Below are 24,924 nucleotides of genomic sequence, written 5' to 3'. Positions count from 1 at the left end.
GCTGGTTTCTAGGTTTTAGAGAACAGGCTCCGCCTCTCCACCCAGCTTGTCCAGCAGCAGCGGCGGCAGCGGCGGCTCAGTGCGCCGGGGAGCGTCAGGCAGCAGGACACGCCGTGGACGGGAGCGGACCCGCCGGATCATAAAACACCATCCCTCCTCGCCTTCAAGGGGAAAACACCCCCGCACATCTCCTCAGACTGAGGAGGAAACATCGGAACAAACTCCGGGTTGGATCCGTAGCCAGTGACGGGCAGGAGGGATGCTGCTCCAGCCCGACACGGTGCACCTCGCAGTCCGCCTCCGAGGCTGGTGATGCCCGCCGCGGTGCGGGGATCCCCACCCAGCTGCAGCGGCAGCAGGTCGGAACAACAGGGCGTCGGGGAGATGATGGTGGTTCGGCCGGGATCATGGCTAACGGAACCGGTTCTATCATGCTGAAATGCGTCGTGGTTGGAGACGGCGCAGTGGGTAAAACGTGTCTCCTGATGAGCTATGCCAACGACGCCTTTCCAGAGGAGTATGTGCCCACGGTGTTTGATCATTATGCAGGTGGGGTCACTTTTCTTTCTCCTAACCATGACATCACGACTTACCCAACTGCTCCTTTCTCTTTGTTTGGGGTTAATTTCCCAGCTTGAAATGCAATAAGCGGGGGAGAGAGGCGTGATTGAATCCCCCCTGACTTCTCTGCTCCTCTTTCTGCAACTGCATTGCATCTGTTGCTGTAATCAGAACCACTTGTTCGGCTTCCCGTTGCCTCAGAGGGGCTGGAAGTCCCTGAGACCAGCAGCCCTGACGCCACCCTCACCTTTCGTCATTTGTCTTGCAGTGAGCGTCAACGTTGGAGGGAAGCAGTACTTGTTGGGACTGTATGACACAGCTGGTCAGGTATGTTTTCAGTTTCACTCTGTCACATGAAGCGCTGTGGAAAAAAGAGTTTATTCCTTTCAGTTTTTGCAATTTCTTTTTGTTTGTTTTGTGGGCTACACCTGTCAAAAATTAGCAATAAATGAGTTAATCACATGAAAAATTAAAACAAACTCAGTCCATTTGCATGATTTGTTGTTTCTCTCTTTCTACTAAAAACTGGATGATAAAAGTCTCCAGTCTGGTGCTTTGGTCTTAACTACCCCGCTTTTTGAAGGACGGTTTTGTTTACAGAAAATAAATAATTCACTTTATTTGTTGTTCCTGTTGTTTTGTTTATTTATCTTGAATACTTAAAATGTTTTTCAGTTCCAGTGTTTAATGTTCATCAGTTTAAAGTTTATTGATCTTTCAGAATGTGTCCTTGCCTTATTATGCCATGACCGTCTCAAAATAACAATATTATTGTTTATCGCAATAACTCCTGGAACAAGAGATCAGCCAGCAATTTATTTATTATTATGAAAGGCCTGTTGTGGGCATGTTTTTAAATATTTCAGCTCACTAAAGATACTCTGATTAATCGTGATTAATCAATTACTGAAATAATTGTCAACTAATTTAGTAATTGATTAATCACTAACTACTGTATACAGACTAAAAACTCAAATTAGAGCAGTAACTGTACAAAAAAACAAAAACATTTTTATTTGCAGTTTTAGTTTCATCTGGTTCAAATACTGTAAAAAAAATACTCCTTTTGCTACCCAGTTATTAATCGGTTAATCTAAATAATAATCAATTGATCAGCCCTTCACTGTATTGATGTTAAGTCAAGTTTTTCACATGTGGTCAGTTGGTTTTACTTGTAGATGCATCCTTTGCTATAAAGGATCAAGTGTTCACTAAAAAAATGCTGTTACTGACTATTAAGCAATAAAATGTTTATTTTCGTATTTTAAAAATTGTTTATTTGTGTTTTAAATTTATTGCCAAGATTCTACAAAAAGGCTTACGTGGTTAAATGAAAAATTTGCAAGGGGTTATGTCACTTTTCTTCTTTCTTTGCACCTTATCAACCTTCCAGACCTCTCAGGTCTTTTGGTTCTGGTTCTGGTCCAGAAGAAGCATTCAGCTACAAATCTGGAGCAAACTTCCATAAAACTGCAAAGATGCTGAAACACAGAGTTCCTTTAATCAAGACCAAAATCCACCTTATGATTCATAATAGCTGGAATATTGATCGACATATTTGATGTATATTTCCTTGATGGTTTTGATGATGGCATGTGATGTTTATTGCTTGTTTCAAGTGGGACAAATTGGATTTTTGGGGGGTGAAATGATCAGTATTGGGCCGTTCAGACAGCGAGGAAAAACTCTAAGGGAGCATTCACAGGAGCTGTGTTTAGTCCACTTTAATCCAACTCCAGTTTGCTAGTCTAGAAAGTCGTATTCATTTGTGGACCGCTCTATTTGTCTCTTAATTTTTTTCCAGAGCTGTATAGAAGGGGGTAAATGATTTTTCTCAGCGCTGCATGTTTTCCGTCTGTCTAGCACTTTTCCCATGTGCTCTTCCACGGGCCAAAAGTTATCCAAGAGGGCCTCCAAAACGCCCACAGGGCTCCCAGACACTAAGCTGCAACAGGTGATGGTTTTCACACATGGGTTTGCTGCCAGACTCTGGTGTGTCATGGACAGCGATGGCAGTGAGGGGCTTCAATAGTTCTATTATGCAGAGAACAGGGCTCCTATGTCCGGTAGTGATGTCACAGATTTTGCTGCCTAATGCTTGGGCTTTCTCTCCACAATGTGTCATTCAGTGGGTGTTCAGGAGTTCAGACTGTACTGAAAACTGCTACACACACACACATACACATACAGTTGTGTTTTCATCACTTGTGGGGACTTCACATTGACTTCCATTAATTTCTACAGCCTAACCTTTACCATAAGCCTAATCCTTACCATAACCTTTACCCTGACCCTAACCATCACAGACATAACCACTAACCCAAAAACAACAATTTCCCTCATGGGGACCAAGAAAATGTCCCCACAAGGAACAATGGTCCCCATAACCCCACATTGTAGAAATAGGTTCCCATAAGGATATAAAAACCTGGTACACACACACACACACACACACACACACAATAATGTTTCCTCCTCAGCAGCGCAGCCAGTCCACACACAGACTGAAGAAGACAAGCTCTGGTTTATTCGCTGTGAGACGTTTGCGAAATTTGTTGATTTTTCTTTACGATGAAAACAGGATTGTTGAGAATTTGACTGATTACACTGCAAAACACAAAATCTTACCAAGTACTTTTGATCTAGTTTCTAGTCCAAATACATATTAGTACACTTGAAATAAGACAAAACTAACTTATAAGTCACTTTTCAGCAAGTTAATAATTTCTCAATATTGATGAAAAGGTATTAGTTTCATCTGCAGATTATTTTACTTATAACAAGACATTTTCCGATAAGTTAAATTTTAATTAGTTGAACTAGAACTTTTTAATCAAAATTAAGGATTTATTACTTAAAACAAGCTGCTGTATCTTGCTGAGAAGTTAGTTTTATACAATTTAATGTATATTAAGATATTTGGAGTAGAAACTAGACTAAGAATACTTGGTAATACTTTGTGTTTTTGCAGTGTAGCTGTTCCAATTGAAGGCTTTCACAACCCAGTATAAATGAGGACTAATCAACAAACCTGCTTGAGTCAGATGACACCCAAACTGAACTTTTTGGTCGACATTGTTAGCTTGAACACACTATTCATACAGTGATACATGGTGGTGGAAGCATTATGCTGATTATCCTGTCCAGCAGCATGGCTCTCAGAAGATGAATGACTAGGGATGAATTTGACCTTCCAGCAGGACTGTGACCTTGACCTACAGTCAGAGCATCAAAAAGTAGCGTATTCAAGCGTTAGAATGGTCTAGTCAAAGTCATAAACCCAAATCCTATCGAGAATTGGTGGCAGGAGTTGAAAATAAATAAACTTTAATCTGTAACAAACATTTAACACTGGAACTGGAAGACATTTTAAATAACCAAAATAAATAAACAAAGCAATCAAGCAGCAAATAAAATGGTTCTGTAAACAAAGCTTCACTTTAAAAAAGAGTTTAGTTTCTCCAGACTGAAGACTTTGTCACCCGGTTTTGGTAGAAAGAGAAACAAACATGCAAATGGAAATTATCAAGTTTCAATCTGTTTATGTGCAAAGCTGGTGGCGCCATACCACAAACAACATGCAGCTGTTATTGCAACATGGTATTGACTCAGAATGAGTATAAATGGCTGCCACATTTTCAGATGTTTAATTGCAAAATAGTTTTAAAAAACGACTTAAACATGAGTCTGTTTACCGTCACTTCACAAACGTGCTGCTTTGTGTTGGTGTTTCAATAATGAATGAATAATCGATGTAGTAAATAGAAATGGTGCTTGTACGGTGAAAATTTTAAAACATTTGCATGTAAAATTCTGCATCACTTCTTAGTTTTGGAGATTGTAGATGGAAAAAAAACAAGGAGTGAATTTCTGCAAAGAAAATCCTAAAATTTGTAAGAAAAACTTCAGGAATTTTGAGATCAATTTTAGAAATGTATGAAATTTTCTACAGAAAACTTCTTTCAAGTAATTTTGAAGTCCAGAAATGTCCTAAGTTTTATGAATCTCAAATTTTCTGAGATTTTTTTCTCACAAATGTAGGACTTTTTGAGTTCAGAAATTTTTGAGTTTTTTCTAGAAAATTTCTGAGATTAATCACAAAATTTTAGATTTTTGTTTTTTCTCGCAAATTTTCAACTTTTTGGGCAAAAATGTATTCCTCTTTTTTTCTATCTACGGTGGCCCTAATGTAGAAAAGTAAACAGATTTAAAAACGGGGAGAAAAGTCTAACCAGGTTTCCTGTGGAACATTTGTGAGATGGGATATTTTGTTCTTCTGATCTTGATAGGATACTGTTTACTTCAAACTGGATTACATTTTTGTTTTTTTGTAAAATCTGAAGTTGCTGTTCAGAGCCTGCGGCCTTTGAGCTTCATTCTACAGTGTGATTTTCTATTTAAAATATGTGAAATGAAACCTTACGTTTAGATTTTGGATTGATTGTATGTGTACTGTTACACTTCGAAGCACAGAAACTGAGACAGCAGCCACTGTCCTGGTGTTACTTTTAAAAGTGAAAAAAATGCAGATTTTGATCCTTCTTTACACTCTTAAACTTCTGGATCCTTGGTGGACAAAGGAACGTTATTATAGATCCTTCCTGCGGTTAATTTAATTTCAAATAACATTCCTGATATTTTTTGCTAATTCCTGTTTGCACATTTCTGTTCACTTCTTCTAAACAGCTTATTGTGCCTTTTGCTCCAAAGTACGTATATTTTTAAGTTATTCTCCTCAGTTGCACATTTTGATCCGTTGAACTTTGCTATTTTTAACAACTGCGCAGTATTTTCCGACACTGTAAAGTTGCTCTTACTGGACAGTTTGATCATTTTACTTCTCTTTTTATATTCTTATGTCTGTTTGCTGCTGGTACACCTGAACTTTCCCACTGAAGGACAGTAAATAATGTTTCTCTTACATTATTATATTAATAAATGCAAAGATTTGCAGCTTTTTCCCTCAGGGAAAGGCTGATGTTCTGGGTTGTTAGGAGTTTCCTTCTGCTGCTGCTAGCTACAATAAAAACTTGGCACTGCACCGTTAATCACGCAGAAGAAGAAGAATGCAGGCCAGCACTTCTTTTTTACTTCTTTCTCTTTAAAGAGGAAAAAAATGAGCTTTGAGACTGTGCATGAGGAAGGAAGTGGATTCAGCATTTTTGGGCCTAAAAGCGGTGCGAGTTTTGGTGAAACACTAAACGTATGCAGGCAGGATTTATCAGAGGCAGCTCAGCCGGTGTGACCTTTGCCCTTTTGTCTCCCCCAGCAGCCTAAAACTGCATATGCCAAAGGTGAACCGTTTACACTTACGACAATCTGTTTATCTCAAAACTGACAAGCTTCAAAACTTAGACTTTGTTTTAGACGCGACAGTTATTACGTAGCTACATTGCTAGCTAGCATGCTAACTTGTAGGTTTGTTTTTACTGTTTTCCTGAAGAAAACAGATGGCAGAAGTGTTACAACTGGCTGGGAAAAAGCAGAACGCCGCCTTATTGTCTGCTCTAGCGTGTTTCATAGTGAGTGTGTGTTTGGGGGACGGTTTGTTTTTAGCTGAATCAGAGAGTGTCTCTGAAATGGAGAAGTTCTCCCAGATGTCTGCTTCGGATGCCGCCGCTCGCAGAGAGTAGAGTTACCGCTCCCCCACCCTCCGTCCTCCGCCTCCGACTCGGCTGACCTCCTCATGTGGAGCGAAAGGCCAGCTGGTAATGTTTATAGCTTCAGAGTCTGATCAAAGCCCCGGAGCCCCAAAGAGAGGAGGAGGAGGAGGAGGAGAAGAAAGCGAGACGGAGTCAGAAAGAGGAAGAGAGAGAGACGGATTTGGTCGGGGGGAGGTAGGAGAAGAGAAGGAATCACTCTGAAGTGGCTAAATTCAACTCTTTCAGTTTCATTTTCATTTTAATTGCGCTCATAAATTTTGTGATGACTTTTTAAAACGTTTTCGTACCTCTTTTAAGTTTGTCTCATTACCCCAATGGCGCATCAGGGGCATTAAAGATAGAAAAAAAAATGAAGGAGTAAATTTCTGAAATTTTCTAGAAAACAGAGGGAATTTCTTTGCCATCCCATAAGGTATGGGCTGAATGATGGGGCTTTGTTGCGTGTCCCATCAACATGTCTGGACTCGTTGAGAGGTTCTGATCCAGAGTCCCGCTTTGCTTATTGACCCGATCCGTACCAAACACGACGAGCGGGAGCAGAGGGGAAAGTCTTTACTTATTCATTCGCTCCCCTTCCTGCTGCCGCTGCACTCAGCCGCGTCTAGCTCCGCTGCCCGCCTGATGAGGAGCAGGAAGTGGATGCTAAGTGCTGCGGTGCCCATGGAAACGCCTCGGGGACAGAAACTCAGATGCCATGACCCGTATCTCGCTGCCCTATTAACCCACACTTTGTTTTTGGCCTGTTTCTCATTTGCTCGGCCCGGCAGATGCCCTCTCACTCAGCTGCACATCCTGTAATCACCTTTGCCACTTCACTTCACCCATTAATCCAAATCCCCAAACAGCTCGCTCCACCGCCTGATGGAGGCGTTTTTCTAGAGAGCCTCAATCCTCCTGCAGGGCAGCAGGTCAGGATGGAGGTGAAGGTTGGAGCCGGTCTCCACTGACGAGACAAATCACAGCAATGCAGCATCCAACTGTGAATGTAGGACATGATGGACATTTCCTGGCTGGAAAACTGGATGACACTTTATTTGAAGGGGCTGCATAAGATGGACATGACATGTAAACATGAAGGAGTCTATAAATGTTTATGACGGTTGTCATGAAGTTTGGTGTTCATTTTAATGCAACTTTGCATTAAAATGTTGCTTTACTTTGAAATTTTGAGATTCATTTCAGAAATGTTCTAGAGGAAAAATCAAGGAAATTTCTGAGCTCCTAAAATAAAATATTTGCAAGAAAAAAAACTTAGAAATTATTAGATTAATCTCAGAATTTTTCCAGAGGTTTCAGAGTTTCAAAAGTCAACATTTTTGAGAAAATATTGCAAAGTTGACACTTTTAATGCAAGTTTGCATTAAGATGACATTATTTAACTCAGACATTTTTAAAGTTTTGTAGAAAACAAAGACATTTTTGAGAAAAAAGTCAGAGATTTTTAGATTAATCTCAAAGATTTTATAGGAAAAAAAAACAAGTACATTTCTGAGTCCCAAAAATAAAATATTTGCAAGAAAAAGAAATTATTAGATTCATCTCAGGATTTTTCCAGAAACAAAAAGGAAATTTCAGAATTCTGGAAGTCAAAAATTTGCAAGTAAATAATGCTGAAAAGTTCACACTTTTAATGCATCTTTGCATTAAAAGTGCCATTATTTACCGAATTACACTTCATGACAATAAACATGTTTATGTCAGTCTTATGCATCCCTTTAAATTAAATGTAACCGAAAACATTTTGCGCTAAATATGTTTTGTTTTATCACCAAAGTGCAAAAGTTGTGCAAGTTGAAACCGTCCTTTCACAGAGTCCTGTAGAGACCCAGTTAGTTATAGTTTTTCCCCATTAATTCTCATTTTTATTTATCTCAATGTTATCTCAGTTTCAGTTCTCATTATTTCGTTACTTTTAGTTAACTATGATAACATTAGTACCGACCTGTAGTCGCGGAGATGGAGACATTTCCTGTGCATTGAGTCCTTTGACCTTTGCTGCTGTCTTTTTGTCTTGGCTTCATGTTTTTACACGCAGCTTTACTCTGCAGGGCTGCAAAACTTCTGCTTTCTGCTTTTATACAGATGATCTGTGATTTAAATGAAGTGCGTTTTGTGGAATAATTTGCTCAGAGGAAACAGTTTCCTTGTCCGTCACATTGACAAACCAGCCTCCCACCAACCAGCTGCTTGGCAACCAGTCGGTACTCCAGGGGATTATTGGTCCTGTTCATAAAATGTCATTTAATCCCAGCACAAACCCAGAGAAAATGTCAAACTCTGGCATTAAATGAGCCTGCAACGAATCTGCAACTAGATGGCATTTCATAAATGTTGACTGAATGTGAAATATTCTCACACTTTACAAGCTAACAGTAACAATTCCCCATGTTTGTTTGATAAATGACTATCTAACGTCTCCACCCAGTCAAGCCAAAATCCGACGGCTGAAAGTCGGAGCAAAAATTTGACCCCATTTATTACGCAGCGTTGGTCCAGATCCAGAAACACTGAATCCTCTTTCGGCTGGCGCAGTCGTCATGGCGACCCTCCATGGCGGTTCCCGTCTTTCCAGCATTAATCCAAACTTTCTGCTGCAGTCGTATCAATCTGCCTTTCTTCCTCCAATCAGCTGTCCAGCCTTCAATCCGTTCACACGGATTTTTTTGGGGGGGGAATGTTTTGCAGCTGCAGGTTTGCTCACATTTGGATCCGGTCAGAGCGTCGGTAATGATGCCACGTTATTGTGCTTTTAACGTCTGTTTGAGCAGCAGGCGAGCTGTTTATGATTATTTCTGTTTTCTAGTTCTTAGTGTTAAAAAACTGAGAGTTTACAAAGCTCCATTTTTAAATAAATTGTAGCTCCTTCATCGTAAATTTGACAAAACGTGTGATGAAGTCATCAGCACTGCAAAAATGCAAAACTCTTAATCTGGTCTAGTTTCTAGTTCAAATATCTTAGCAGACTTAAAATAAGACTAAAGTAACGTACAAGTAATATTTCAGCAAGATGTAGTAGCTTGTTTTTAGTCAATAATTCCTTAACACTGATCCAAAAAAAGTTATACTTCCACTGGCAGATTATTTCACTTATTTCACAGCCGTTACCTAGCAACGCCAGCCAAGCCCAGCTCGTTGCCTAGCAACCGAGTTCTAGTTCCACTGGCAGATTATTTCACTTATAACATGAGGCAAATGTCTGTTATGAGTATAAAAAATCTATCAGTCAAACTTGATATTAAGAAATTATTGGCCCGAAACAAATTCCTATATGTTGCTGAAAAGTTTCTTTATTTCTCATTTTAAGTGTACTTGGTATTTCCACTAGAAACGACTTGGTAGGATTCCGTGGTTTTGTAGTGAGAAATTTGGCGAAGCTCCTCCAGAGGCACAAATAAAATGATCCAACAGTTTTCCCAGGCAGAGTGTGGCTTTTCTCTTGCTCTTAAAAGTTAAATTGTGTTTTTGTGTTGAACTGATGGGATGTTCTCACCATGCAGGCATGCTCAGACAGACTGCATTGTAATTATTCATCATTAATCACCATCGCTTTTATTCTTGCGTCTAAATGTGCAGATTTGCACACCGGAGGAGCAGAAGTGTAGCTGGGTCTGCGTCGGGGCTTGTCTTCTCAGCCGTCGGCCATGTTGGTGCAGGCGTCTCTGAATCTGCTGATTTACTGTAGGCGGTTTACTGGGCCCCGAGGAGGAAGAGGACGAAGAGGAGAGAGTGGGAGAAGCCGGGAAAGGGAGGAGATGAGGAGGAGGAGGAGGGAGTGACTCACTGATATTATTGCGTTGTGTGTCACCGAGTTGATGCCACCGTCACAAAGCTCAAACTGTGGACAAATGAATCCACTGATTACTCCCAGACCTGAAACACAAATCTGTGTGACAACAGGAAGTAGGCTAGAATATCTAAAGAGTAAAAGAAATTAAACAACGAATGAGAAACAGAGCAACTGGAAAAGGTTACAAACTAATTTCTGAGACTCCAGCGAACAGAGCAACAGCACAGACTTGTGCAGGTATTTGTTTTACAATTAAAAATTAAAGGATTTCATATTTTCCTTTCACTTGAGCTAAAAAAAAATCCTCTGTTATTACAAGTGCAATACATTTTTCAGATTTAAAAAGAAGGGTAGAGAGTAATGTCTAATTAGAGTTAAATAGGACTGAAACGATTAATCAAATTAATTGTGATTAATTGCGATTATTGAAGTAATCACAAGCAAACTTAGCAACCAATTAATTGTTAACTGGAGTATGTAGACTAAAAAAAGGCAATTCAGAGCAGCAATTAAGCCAAAATTGTACAGAAAATATACATATTTTACATTTAAGATAAATTAAAAAAAACGTAAAATTTGGTATTTTCAGCTTTAAATGGTTTTCAAATTTTATGATAAAGTCTCCCATTGAGCACCTTTTGCCATACATTTATTAATCAGGTAATTCAAAAATAATCCACTGTATTGATGTTCAGTCAAGCAGAAAGGTTCAACCTTTTCACCTGTTTATGTCAGAAGTATTGTTTTAGCTACAGAGTCATTCTTTGCTGCAGATGGTCGAGCTTTCACTAAGGTAATGCTGTAATGTTGCATTTTAGGCAATAAAAAGTTTATTTTCCCATTTATAAAATCAATGTAATTATTTGTTTATTAATGTGTTTCTAATATTGTGTTAAAAAGAGGTTTAAATGAAAAATTTGCAGAGTGCATAAATTATTTTTATCCGATTAATCGATAAGTAAAATAATTGTTAGTTGAAGCCCCGATCATAAACCAACAATTTGAACTGTTTCCAACCTGATGATTGTCTCTGGTTTCTCGCTCCTATAATTTAAGCTCCTTGTAAAGAGGTTGGTGGAGAAGGTGACATTTTCTCCAGCTGTATGATGAGGTAACGCAAAACAAACGCCAGAGTCTAACGCTAGCGGGAGAAATGGTTTGTGGCCGTTTCCCAAAGACAAAAGAGAAATCTTACAACAGCTAAAATCTGACGCCGCTCCATTTTTGTTTACATTTCATGAAGACAAGTTTCGCTCGGAGTCTTCTTTGGAAGTTTTCATGTTGTTTCCTTCAGTGGTTCTTGGTGCAGCGCCCCCACAGGCGAGGAGGGAAACTGGTTTTCCAAAGAGTTCAGTTTGTTTGACGCAGTGCAGTGTGAAAACAAACTGCAGCTGAAAATGGAACGAGTTTTGCATTTTTGTCCCCAATCAAACCGAGTCTACCTGACTATCAGGTGTGACAACAACCTGACGTAACGCCACCTACATGTTTTAAAAGGAACCTGGAGCATTTATTCATTCAATCTTTTAAATTGTTGCAGTAAAGTAAAACCATGTCGTATTTATGCTGGTCGACCATGTTTTCTCCGTTTTTGCACACTTCTGTCAGAAACACCGCGTCTCGTTCATGAACTCTTGCACTGAGCTAATAAAACTCTGTGACTTATTTCTGGTGGAAACTTTCATCCTAAGCGTCTCGGCAGGAGTGTAAACATATCTGCGGGGGAAGCGCCGATTAAACTGAGGACTGCCTGGAGGGTACGAAGGCCTTTACTGTGTTTGGTAACGAGTTGGAGGTTTACTGAGGAATCGGAGCCGAATCAGACAAGCTCCAGTTCTGTTTACAGTAAACCGCTGAGTGGCTTACAGAGTCTGCAGCTCGGAGAAGGATAAGAACAAGAAAGGACGCGGTGCACTTCATCATCCCGAGTAGGAGGTACCATGTATGGAGAGACAGGAAGAGCGTGATTTAATGCAGACATCTGACGTTACTGGACACAAGAAAAGGAAAAAAAGCTGATTGGGTTTTAGAAAAGTAGCGATCTTGGCCGTTTTTCTCAGATTACTTTAATTAACTTGGTTGTTTACATTGAGTTTTTGATGTTGAGCTGCATTGCTTGACTAAAACTAGACTTCTTTTGTTTCTGTAAGTAAAAACTACATTTTTAAAATAAAGTCTTCGATAAAATCTGACTAAAACCTGAATAAAGTACATTGTGCTTGTAAAATATGGGGAAAGAAATCATGTAGGGTAAATATTTGTATCAATATTTCTTATAATAAGAGTGCAAACTGTGAAGGAACGTCTACATTTTTCATTCTAAAAGTAGACGTAAAAAAATTTAATTTAAAATTTTATTTTCAAATGTAAAAAATAATAAAAAAATTATTTTAGTTTTAAAATAAAAAAACATGTAGATGTTCCTTCACTGTTGCGCACTGTTATTTTACACTACATTTTAAAATAAGAGACATTTTAAAATTTACACTATTGCTCTTCTCTTGCCTCTTCAGTATGAGAAACTTGGACCGATTCGAACCGTACTGCATCTTTAGGCTCATCAATCCATCAAAGTAGAGAGTAGCTACGTTTGGTTCGGATACCAAACGAAGGTCTTCCTCATCCTCGTCGCGTCAGACCCGTCGGTCACTGGAGACGTGCGAACGCTCATCCCATCGCCTGAAAGCTCTCTGAAGGCCCTCGTTGAGTCGGTTCTCTGAAAATCTCCTGCTGTCCTCATTGGGAGGTAATTGGATAGGCAGCTCCTGCGTTGGTGAATCATTTCTCCTCATCGTCCCACATCCACTGATGCGAAGTTGACTCATCTGCAGTTTGGGCTGCCAGGACAGCATGTGTTCTCATAGATTCATCATCAGCGCCAATACAACAGTTGGGTACCTAGAAGCACCAGGATTGGACATCGGCAACAAAAATCCTGTCCGTTCCCTTGGAAACGGTAGACACAAGGTCTGTAATCTTCCTTTGGAGTGGTCCGTCTTGGGTCAGAAGAACCTTCATGACATGTGACTTTTGGCATTCACAAGTCTATTTTTTCTGTCAAGTCTGAAGTCTTTCTCCAAAAGTAAATTTCTAGTCTCATGTCTTCGAAAGATGCTAACGCTCCACAAGAGAATTTCGAGTATCACTTCTTTATCCAAGAGTCTCTTAAGTGACAAGTCCAAGTTCAGTTTAAAATCTTTGTCCTCTCGTCTATTTCCAGTCTTGTGTCTTTCTCACTCACTTTCTCACTTTGCGCCACCATTTATAGCTTTTGTGTCCTTGTGAACGACAAGATTTGGTTCCTTCATCACACACAGAAAAACATCTGACAGCTATGTACCGCCACAGCGCGCTCCACCACCCATTTGTTGCGACCGAGATGACATGAAATTTATTTTCCGCTCATCTGTAAAGCTACACTTCCCGTTCACTCTGGACCGGCCACCAGGCAGGAGAAGCTGTCGTACTCCAGGCATCGCAGCAGTGATGTTAAGGATGCTTAAAATCACTCATTTTAATCACTGATGCTTATTGGCCCCGCAAAAAATTATAAAAACATGGACATTATTGTCAATTAATGATATCCCCCCTAACCAAACTTGAAAATTGGTCATTATGCTGCTAGCACTTAGCTTTTATCAACAACTCAGAGGCGATGCGCAACGTAAATAATCACCTGGCTAGAAAACAGTGTGCTAAATAATAAAACATAATTTAATGAAGCTTCAATTCCCCGATAGATTTTAATAATCAAGGTACTCCAATCATTCCAGGAATCGTTACAGCCCTAACTCTAACATCCCTCTGAACAAGTCAGTTCAAGTCCCTCTAAAAAGTCTGTGAATGCTAAGTCCAAGTCCAGCCTCAAGTCTTCCTCTGGCCTGAACATCGACATCACACAACAGCACACTGTTCTATCAAGTAATAATGGATGACTATGGATCAATTTGAAGTTATTCAGCAATGGAACAGAACCGTCACAAGGTCATAAGGAAGCTAATAAAAAGAAAAGAAAGCACAATAAATATCGATTGGCTTTTGAGGAGCATTGACTGCAACTTATGGTGGAAGGATGTTGCCATCAGTGTTGTTTCCTTCATTGGTCCTGGGTGCAGCGCCCCCACAGGCGAGGAGGGGAACAGGTCCTTTAAAGAGTTTGGTTTGTTTGACTCGGTGCAGTGTGAAAGGGAACCACAGCAGCTGAAAATGGAACAAACGTTTCAATTTTGGTCCCCAATCAGACAGAGTCTGCAGAACTATAGGGTGTGAAAACGCTTTTAGTTTTCAGTGAGGACAGCAGATCTGACACACAGCAGCTTTCTGGGACCAGACATTTTCAGGGTGGGAATGGGAAATTCACAAAGATGTCACTCTGGCTTTTAGTCAGTTTCTCATGGTGCTGCTGAAACAGTTTACTGAGGAACTGACATGAACGACCAAAACGTTCCTGGTCCCTGAAGGGTGACGTTGCGTTTTGTGTCTTTGCAGGAGGACTACGACCGCCTGAGGCCCTTGTCCTATCCGATGACAGATGTCTTCCTCATCTGCTTCTCCGTTGTCAACCCGGCCAGTTTCCAAAACGTGCGTGAGGAATGGGTGCCGGAGCTGCAGGAGTACGCACCCAGCGTTCCTTACCTGCTGATTGGCACCCAGGTCAGTGTTTTACTTCCTGTCCAGGAAGTCAAGTTTTATCAAAATAAATTTATTTAACGATTATTTTAGTAATCGACTCATTAATCGATTAATCAGATGAAAAAAATTGCCACATTCTGCAGATTTTTAATTCAACCACTTAAGCCTTTTTACATAATATTAGAAATGCATTAAAAAGATGAAAATAATAAAAAATTTAATGAGAAAATAAAAATGTTATTCCCTAACATGCGGTAACATAGAAGTCCGTTATTGAACATTGATCAGGGGCAGCAAACGATCAATCTGCAGCTATAAATACTGTCTGATATTTTTTAATCAATAATTTGATGAAACAAGGTGGATAATAGCAGATTTTTTGTACAGAATTTGTACCGGGTGAAGCTAAAAATGACACTTGAGGAGAATATCTTGGGAAACGGACATTTTTTTATCTTAAATGAAAAATGCATGTATTTATTTTGTACAGTTTTGGCTTAATTACTGCTCTTAGTGTGTTATTCTTTCAGCAAATGGCATTTTTTGCATCTGTACTCCAGTCAATGATTAATCGATTATTAATTTAGTTGGCGGTTATTTCAGAAATCGACTAATCAGATTAATCGTTTCAGACCACATTTTTAGTAGTATTTTTTAGCTGTTTTTTATTGACTTTTCATTGATTTTCTTACCATAGTTTTCATTTAACTTTATTGTAATTAGTAATTTATGCAATTTTTGTTTATTTTTGGTTTTTACTATTTTTAGTCTCTCTATCACTGCCATAAACACAGTTAGGCTTATTCAGTCCTTCAGACTGAAGTTAATCTTAAATTTCTGTTTATTTCTCGCTTAGCTGCGTTTTTTAGGTTGTTTGTCGTCGCCTACTGTGATTGTTTTTCTTTTCTATGTAAAACATTTTGTTCTGCCTTCGTTGTGTTGAAGTCCTCTACAAAAGATTGATTGACTGCAAACCCCCACATCGAAGAGGGTTTGCATAAATTGCATAAAGAGTGTTTGCGTGCATCAATAGTTGTCCATGTGTTTGTTGTACAAATCCAGATTACACAAACACTGCAGTTTTTTTTTTGTTGCTGTAAATTACAGCAGTGTGGTTTTATTGATCTTTTACAAAACTATGATGTTTGATTTATTTTTCCATAAAGTAAAACAACAGACGGGCATCTTTTATCGTTAGCCGGCGTGTTGGTCAGTGTTCCCCGGCAACCGAATGCCGGCGCAGCGGTGATGAGGAGGACAGAGTGGGTGTCTGATTTATGTCGTGTCAGCTGATGTTGTGCGCTCTTTTATCAGTCCCCATCATGACTCGTTTGCTGCTCTGCGGCTCTGTGCGCAGGCTGCTGCGACATTTACGATGGAGAAAAGAAAAGCAGATGGAAGCTTTGATTGGAGACGGTTATTATCGCCGGTGAGGAGGTGAAGGGAGCTGCAGTGGATTAAAACACAGAGGAACCGCGTGGCAGGCTCTGAAATAGAGCTGCACATGTGAACCAGGAAGTGAAGCTGAGCGTGATTATGTTTGAAATTTAGAAATCCCAGTTTCATCTGCAGAGTTAAGCTTTTTGACTCTGCAAAATAAACCTGAGTGTGCTGCGTCAAATTATGCGCAGATTATAAACCAATCACTCTAAAGATGACAGAATCAATCTGGAGGATCAATTATTTTAATTTGCATCGACAGATGTCTGTTACACCATCTAAGGAGAATAATCTGGTAATTTTTTGTTGTGTTTGAAAAATAATTGCACTTCAGCTCAAGATTGTTAGAAAAATAAACAGGAATTAGTGGTAAAAATCAATAATTAAGCATATTAATAATCAACTTAAAGAGTAAACTCCAAATAAACTTTTTTCCTTGCAGATAAACTGTCTAAATTGGCCATTAAGGGTGATATCTTTATGTTTCTGTAACATGTTTTTGTAAATGTGTTTAATTCTCCAATATTGGCCTTAAACCGCCTCAGTGCTGCCCTCTTTGGTTGAGCTGCTGCTACTGCAGTTGAATTTTCCTATTGGTTACAACAATCCAGCTTCTAACATCAACATGTGAAAAGTTCTGCTTGATTTAACATCCATGCAGTGAAAACTTGATCTGCTGAATATCTTTGGGTAGAAAATATTTACAGACAAAAGTTTTTAATTTTTATCTTACAATTTTTATCTTACAATAAATGTATGCATATTTTTCTACAGTTTTGACTAAATTACTGGTCTTAATGTGTTATTCTTCACCAAACAGCCTTTTTTAGAGTCCGGCAGCTAGTGATTAATTGTTTACTAATTTCAGTAATTGATTAATCATGATTAATCGTTTCAGCCCTAACTTTAAGTTGCTTATTAGCACTTTTAAATTAGCTTTTTATTGATTTTCTTACAATAGTTTTCATTTGTCCTTATTCCAATTAGTAATTATGCAATTGTGTTTTATTTGTTTATTTTTTATCTTCATATTTGTAATTTTGATTAATCAGATTAATCATTTCAGCTCTAATCCAAGCATGCATTCATGTCAGTGTAAAAATGACAATTTTATGTTTTAGACTGTAAACTAGACCTCTTGCAATAAGCAATAAATCAATTAATCACATGATAAATTAAAACAAACTCAATAATTTACATTTGCATGATTTGTCGTTTTTCTCTCTTCTCTCTTTTTCTGCTAAAACCTTGATGACCAAAGCCTTCAGTCTGCTGCTTTGGACTCAACTAACCAGTTTTTTGAAGGATAATTTTGTTTATAGAGACTTTATAATTCATTCCATTTGTTGTTTCTGTTGTTTTGTTTATTTATTTTGGATATTTAAAATGTCTTCTAGTTCCAATGATAAAAATTTGTTATAATTTGAAGTTTATTGATCTTTGAGAAAGTGCATTATATTAAAATTAGTCTTAAAACAATATTATCGTTTATTGCAATAACTTGTGGGACAATTAATCGTCCAGCAAAGTTTGTTACTGTGACAGGCCTACTCAAAAAGAATCATTAATATTTAAAGTTAGGACTAAGTATGCATCATTTCTCAAATTCTAAAGTAGTAAAATACAATCACTTCAATAAAAAACTTTCATCTGTTGTAGATAAAAAGGTGAAATCAGATGGTTGTTTTGCACAACATATAAATTGGTTTCAGGTCGAGCTAAATCTATTAGTCGTGTTATATTTGTTTTACTGGCTCGCGCAGACAAAAGGCTGCTAATATCTTCCAGATTGACCTTCGTGACGACCCCAAGACGATTGCAAAACTGAACGACATGAAGGAGAAGCCAATCGCCACGGAGCAGGGACAGAAACTGGCCAAGGAGGTTCGTATTGATCAACTGAAGAGGGAGAAGCAGCAATGTCCAGTTTTACGGTCGCAGAACGGAGCTGACGGCCTCCGTTGGATTCCTGCGTGTGGATTTGATGCAGGAATGTTAACATAAGAATTTAATTTCTGGAATGTGACTTTTGAGCATTCTTTGCTGTAAAATGAGTCCAGGAAAACATTCCTGGTCAGCATGGACGTCCAGTAGAGTTCAGGGCTGCAGGATATAAATCCTAAATGTGGTCTGCAAAGAATTACCCACTTAAAAAAAAAAGAAAAAAAAATCATTATTATGAAGCTTCCTTCAAAACGCCATGCATTTCTGGAAACTGATTCCAAAATAAGGTGTTTTGATCTGGCCTAAAAGGCATTTTTATTTAACTTCAAGTGTTTAAACAGCAAAACGGATTCCAATAATGTTGTTATTAAACATTAAAAATGAAAAATGCTGTGTGAAGAAACTCAACCAAAGCAGGAGTTTAAAATTATACAAATTTGGCACGTTCTGCATATTTCTATTTAACCACTTATTTAAACAATATTAAAAATACATTAAAGGATGCAAACATGCACATAATTCACTTCCTTTTTAAATAAGAAAATGTACATTTTATTGACTAAAATACAATAATAGCAATCTTCCCAGCAGTTGAGACCCAAATGGAAGTATAAAAATATGAAAAATGTATATTTTTTATCATATTTCCTCTTTAAAAGCCACAGAAAAGCAAAATAATTTCTGACTGCTGCATATCTTAGGTCAGAGGCGTCAAAACAAGAACTTTTATCAAGTCAAAAGTACTTTTGAGTCAAGAAAACAAAGAAAATCAAACAAATAATGTTGTCAGATTTGTTAGTTTTTTGATGGATGGACATCCAGTTTTAAAATTCTTTCAGGCTCAATTGATCAGATCAAATCTGATCACTTTGTTTGTTTCTTTCAAAACTCTTGCTGTATTTAGCCAAGTAAAATAAATTAAAAGCAGATTTGAGTGCACCAGAGTCAGTTTTTTCAGTAAAAGTCTGGATATTACACAGTGTTGGCAAATCCTTAAAAAGTATTAAATTCATGTATCTAAAATTAAGGCCTTAAGATGTCTTAATTTAATTTTTAAAGTGTACATTGACCTTAAATAGCTATATTAAATATTAGTAAGCAAATTTATTACAGTTTGCTGAATGAAGTTTGTACATTTCTGTGGAGGTATAGGTCTTAAATTTTATTGAAAATCTTAAAGAGCCTTAAAAAGTCTTAAATGTAAGTTGTCAGAAACTCTCTATTTGGTTATAAAAACACAAATACTTTGTGTTGAACTTAATGTTTTCCATACCAAAACTTATGTTGGTAATAATTTTACCCTGATTACAAATAAAAAGCCTCCATCTGCAGTTGGAGGCCACAAAAAATCCGTCCAAGGGCCACAAAGGGCCCCCGGGCCGCACTTTGAACACCCCTGTGTTACCTTTACTACAGTTTAACCTGTGGAGCCGGCTCTTATTTGTTAACAAATGGTGAAATTGTGACAGTTTCTCCTGTTTTCCATGTCAGATCGGGGCGTGTTGCTACGTGGAGTGCTCGGCGCTGACCCAGAAGGGCCTGAAGACGGTGTTCGACGAGGCCATCATCGCCATTCTGGCTCCCAAGAGGAAGAAGGGATCCATGAAGAGAAGACTGGGGCCCCGCTGCATCAACTGCTGCTTGATCACGTGATGTGGCTGCTCCTCCGGATCCTTCTAGTGAAACGCCACAAACCAAACATGGACTGACGGCAAAAGATGGATAAAATGCAAAGACAAAAACCAGGAGGATTGACGGACAAAACAAGAGCTAGCTCTGAGACTCTTGAAATACCAGAAGCCTCTCCTGAGCTGAGAATGCCGTTTTTACCAAAGGAGCTCAAAACCCATTGTTCTCTTCTTCTACAAGACTTTTGCCTCAAAAGTACCTTCTTTTATAACCATTTTAATCATTTTTTGTTTGTTTCTGTCACTGTGTGCCGTCACAGGAAAGACAAAAAGACATTTCAGCTTTAAGATGAATGCTTCATTCATAAATATCTCTATTGTTTTTGGAAATAACTTTTAAGTTTATCTCCAAAATGATGGAACAGAATAAGTTTTTAGCTTTGAAATTTTGTCACAGGAGACTCAGTTTTACATTTTTAATTTCAAAACTTTAAATTCGGACAAATTGTGGACCTACAGCTGCGTTATTTTTAAGGTTGTTTTGTAGTGTGGCATGCCAAAATACTCCGAGGTAGAACAAAACTGAGGAGTTCACAAGAAAATGAAAATGTTTGTTATCCATTTTTAGAAACTATATTATCTAGAGTTTATAAGATTGTATCACTAAATCAAATATCATCGAGATCATAGTTTATCAGCTGATAAATAACTTTTGGTTATCATGCAGTAACTTGCTATGTTTTTATCAATTTAGAGAGAGATTGTAGACTAACTCATATATTTCCCAAAGAATGCACACCTTTCATTAAAGGGCATATATCATCATTTTTTCACATTGTTTTTTAAAATATGTTTTAAACATTTTACATACTTCTTGATCAAGAATTGTGTTTAGAAGCATAAAATAAAGGTGAGCATATTATAGTTGGGATGGCAAAATCTTGAGCTCAAGATTGAATTCAACAAATTAAGATTTATCAGCCGATTTATCCAGTCAGGAGAAGAAATTTAGAGAAACTGTAACTTCAGTACTTAGCAAACCGGCACCCTACAAACAGATTTAAAGGTGATTCGTCTCAAGCCGAGTCTGCCTGTAATTTAATCCTGTTTCAAATTTCTGCTTGTGCCAATAACTCGGCATTCAGAAAGCCGTAATTTCTGCTCTGGTTCAGACCTGTATTGTTATTGTTCGCAGGCAAACACAAGTACGATTCTCCCAACAGCTGTGTGAGACCGTGGTTAAGGAAAGTCAAAGTTTTCTCCATATTATCACTCTGTCAAAATGTTACTCTGAGGTCTCTCATGCCACTCAGACTCTATAGACCTTTATGTAGTTACGTTTTCCTACAACACTGTATTTTTTTTTGTCCTAAAATGTAACTTCAAGCTAATGCTACACCAATCAAGATAGAAAAGATAAAATACTGACATATAATCAGACTACGGCTATAATTAGACTTTCTTTTCCATTTGGCTCAGACAAAAATAAATAAAAAAACAATTGCTAATGGCTAAGAAAGCCATTAGCAATTAGCAAAAGCCATTAGCTAATTTTGCCTCTAAATATCCAGAAAGATTGTTTATAGAAAAAATATCTTAAATTTATGCAGTCTGTAGACATTTGCAGAGGTTTTGAATTATAACAGAGTATTATGGCAATACTCAGAAAAAAAGATTTAAAATTCACGAGAATAAAGTAATACATTTATGACAACAAACTCGTACAAAAAAAAGTCAGTATTACGTGAAAAAACAAGAATAAAGTTGTAATAAAGATAATAAAGTTGAATAAAGTCATAATATAGCTAGCTGTCCTAGCAAAAAACCTGAACTGTGGATCATCCTTTAAATTTAAGATTTAAATAGTTTTAGAAGCACAGAGTGAAAAGTTTTCTGGCAGAACGACGGTTTTTGTGGGTGAGAAGCAATCTGTTCTTTTTACTTATTTACTTCCACGCTACTGCATAGATGACCTTGAATCCTAAAGTCATCCTCTGTTTCAGTATTTCCCAATTTTAGTTTACTCAAAAAAATATTTTTGTTTGGGGAAAATTGTGTTTCAAAATCACATTTTTAGGTTTTCTGCCTCTAAAATTCGATGATATATGCCTTTTAAAATCATCTGGCTACTATGACCCAATACTGTCTACGGCACAACAATGAAGCACAGCTGCTGCTGCTCCATTTCCCAGCACAACAATGCACATTCCCTGTGCTTTCCATCATACCCATTGTCCCAGGAACAGCTGTCTGAAGCACACAAGATGCACACGGTTCCGTCAGGCACAGCAGGAATAGCACACCATGTCAGCAGGAACAATCGGAGGTTTACTTTGCCCAAATCCTGCAACAAGATTCTCTTGTAGATCTCCAATATCACCAAATACAGTAAAGACACTAATTAAAACAGTTCTATGTCAAATAAAATGAAATTTGGTTGCCTTAAAACTGATAAGTTACAGTTTAAACATTTAGAAACCTATATATACAGAAACATTTATAATGAGCTAGCTTTTGCTACAGACATCAGTTCTTCACTGGTATTTACCAAAAATATTTACATTAGTTGGTCCTGCTTAGCGTTAGTTAACTGAAACAACTAACAAAGCTAATGTTAGCTATGTTAGCGCCTAATGCTAGTTAGCTAGCTAGCTAATCAATGCAAGCTCAGCATAATTTACCGTATGTTTTAAAATGTACCGTTCAAAATTATGTCAAATGATTCTAAAACACATTTATAAAATCAAAATATACTTAAACACAAAATATTACAAAAATGATAACCAAGAAAAGTTAAAAAGTTAAAAAGTATGGTTTAGCATTACTACAGGTTAGCACTTTGCCTTGAAAAATACTTTTCTTGTTTTTATAGATTACAGATGTATGTATATTTTACATCTGGCAAAAAGATAAACAATCACCACCTTTGGATGAATATCAGGTCTTCACTAGTATTTACCTAAAAACTTAGTTGGTGGCATTTAGCTCGTAGCCTTAGCTTACTGAAAGAACTGACAAAGCTAATGTTAGCTGTGTTAGCGCCAAACGATAGCTAGCTAGCTAATCAATACCAACTCAGCTTTATTTACCGTATGTTTTAAAATGTAGCTGACAAAGTTATGATGTCAAAAGGCTCTATAAAATGAAGATATATTTCAACACATAATATCACATTAACAAGTATAACCAAGATCAGTTAAAAGATAAGGGTTAGCATAAGTACTGGTTAGCACTTTGCTTTGGAAAAACAACGCTTTATTTGTTCTTATAGGTTACAATTGTTTCTGGCTAAAAGATAAACATCAATCTTTGATGGTCTGTCTTTAGTTTTACTTTGTAGAATTTTCTCAAACTTCACTAGATCTACTCAATTAAATGAGGAATGGCCGTCTTGGACTTGTTCAGTGGCTACACACACCAGTCCAAAATCGCAACAAGTAGCCACAGCTCCTCTTCACATACTGTCATGGCATTGCTCTTGCTAAAAAAAGCTAATCTCATGAATCAACTGAAATAAACAACACGTTGTCCTCCTTTGCACATGGAGATTGGTATGCTCTCCGAGTTGGGGAGATGCGCACCTCCAAATTGCGTGTATAAACGTTTCCTCTTGCACGTCAAGATTGAAACTGTTGGTGGAAGAGCGGAAACCTACCAAATATTTAGAAAACATTAGCAAATTGTGAGGATCCTTCCTAATGCTAGAGTTTCTGTAATGGTAGAATAGAAATAGGAAATAGAATGGCCACGAAAGCAGTGTTCTGAGTATTACATGTGGAGTAAGGTCATTCTTCTCACACAAATGAGATTTTACAAATTTGCAACTATTCATTGACAGTATCCTGTCTTAATTTCCTTTGAAAATGGCATAAAGGAGTCTAGTTGCAGTTTGTCGAGCTCAGCTTGTCGACCAACAAGGATTCAAAAAGGTTCCGGTTTTAAAACTCACAATAGAGAAGGAGCCTAACTGGAACTGCTACTGACTTTTGGGCAAAAATAACCCCGTACTCCAGTAGTCTGAAAAGGATCCAACCAAATAGAAGACAATTTCAGTGAGGAAACTATTATTTGTTTGGTGCCATCACCATAAAACTTGTAAAGACAACAGCACAAAGAAAATAACACACATTTCCATAAATTTGGAGACTTTTCTCAATCTAAAGTAGGCTTGGTGGCGATGAACTTATTGTTCAGGATCATGATGCATCAGTCCACCAACCATGGAAACATATGCTTTAAACGGGAAAAACTGATTTATCCGCTGCTGTGAAAGAACATTGGAGAATAAAATCCAGGCCTCAATGAATTCAAGTTACCAGAAAATGCATTGATTTTTATGTTTTTGATTTGAAAAGACTGAATATTCTCCAACAACAGTAATCCCATTTTGTTTTTGTCAGTTGTTTATTTTATTTTATTTTTTTGGTGTAATTGTAAGTCATATGTTTTAAATAGTAATTTAAAACTATTGCTTTAAAAGAATAGCTGGTGCTATCCAATTTAGGAAAGTCAACTCAACAGAATTTAGGCAGAAACAAAATGTGAACTTTTAGTGGAAACTTTAAGGTTTGTTTGTTTTTTTCTTGACCAGCCAAATATCAAAACGTTTGTCCCTTTTTATTTAAAATGCATTTAATTTTTCTAGCATTTTTAAAGACATTTCTCAAAGGTGCCAATTCTCCCTGTTGTTTTGTTTCATATGATTAACTAAAGCTTTAACGTTGAAGGTGCTTCTTCTCTCTGTCCCAGCCTGTGTTGCGTAACGGTCCTGTCAGCAGCGCTGATCACTGCACGAGGAGCGGCCGAGCCTCTCGGACAGTTTTGCTCGCTTTTGTCATGTGAAGGTCCCCCCTCTCCGCCTCAGGATCAAGGACCGAAGTGCCACAGCCAGCAATGCATTCTCCCATTGATGCTCCTCTTTTCTCAATAAACTTGTTTTCTGTGTTAACAGTCTGGCTTTGGGTTTGGTTAATTCTGCAAAAGATCAATCAGCTGCAGGAAATGAGTGATTACAACTTTTGCTGTCAGGATTCCTGGAAGTGCAGATTTTCTTGTTCATAAAGAGACAAAGTGGGCAACAGTTAATTGATGTTTTACTGATAAATTGTTTTGCATGTTTTTCAGTGTGTGCATTGGTTTTGGTCTAGTTAACTGGCCACTAATTTTGTGCAAAAACACAAAATTTGATCACGTATTTTTGTCTAGTTTATGGTGCAAATATCTTGGTACACTTGAAATAAGACAAAACTAACCTACAAGTACGATTTTA

The 24,924-nt window shown here is 37.8% G+C and overlaps 1 protein-coding gene across 1 annotated transcript; it reads left to right on the top strand.

Annotated features, from left to right (window-relative positions):
- rhoq (ras homolog family member Q) lies at nucleotides 1-24,603 on the top strand. Its single transcript, XM_008430409.3, has 5 exons — nucleotides 1-549; nucleotides 830-888; nucleotides 14,500-14,664; nucleotides 17,872-17,967; nucleotides 19,519-24,603. Exons 1-5 carry the CDS (start codon nucleotides 408-410, stop codon nucleotides 19,678-19,680), a joined length of 624 nt encoding a protein of 207 aa, XP_008428631.1. The 5' UTR covers nucleotides 1-407; the 3' UTR covers nucleotides 19,681-24,603.
- Nucleotides 24,604-24,924: the final 321 nt, after the last annotated feature.

This window comes from Poecilia reticulata, chromosome 15, assembly GCF_904066995.2.
Source record: "Poecilia reticulata chromosome 15, P_reticulata-male-v2, whole genome shotgun sequence".
Lineage (NCBI taxonomy): Eukaryota > Metazoa > Chordata > Actinopteri > Cyprinodontiformes > Poeciliidae > Poecilia > Poecilia reticulata.
The sequence above is the reverse complement of the archived record's forward strand: the minus strand, read 5'-3'. Positions and strand labels throughout refer to the sequence as shown.

Excerpts from the sequence above, each read along its gene's own strand:
- rhoq (XM_008430409.3), top strand. The coding sequence starts at position 408 with ATGGCTAACGGAACCGGTTCTATCATGCTGAAATGCGTCGTGGTTGGA. Across the intron at positions 550-829 it reads GGTGTTTGATCATTATGCAG|TGAGCGTCAACGTTGGAGGG; the intron begins GTGGGGTCACTT and ends TTTGTCTTGCAG. Across the intron at positions 14,665-17,871 it reads ACCTGCTGATTGGCACCCAG|ATTGACCTTCGTGACGACCC; the intron begins GTCAGTGTTTTA and ends AATATCTTCCAG.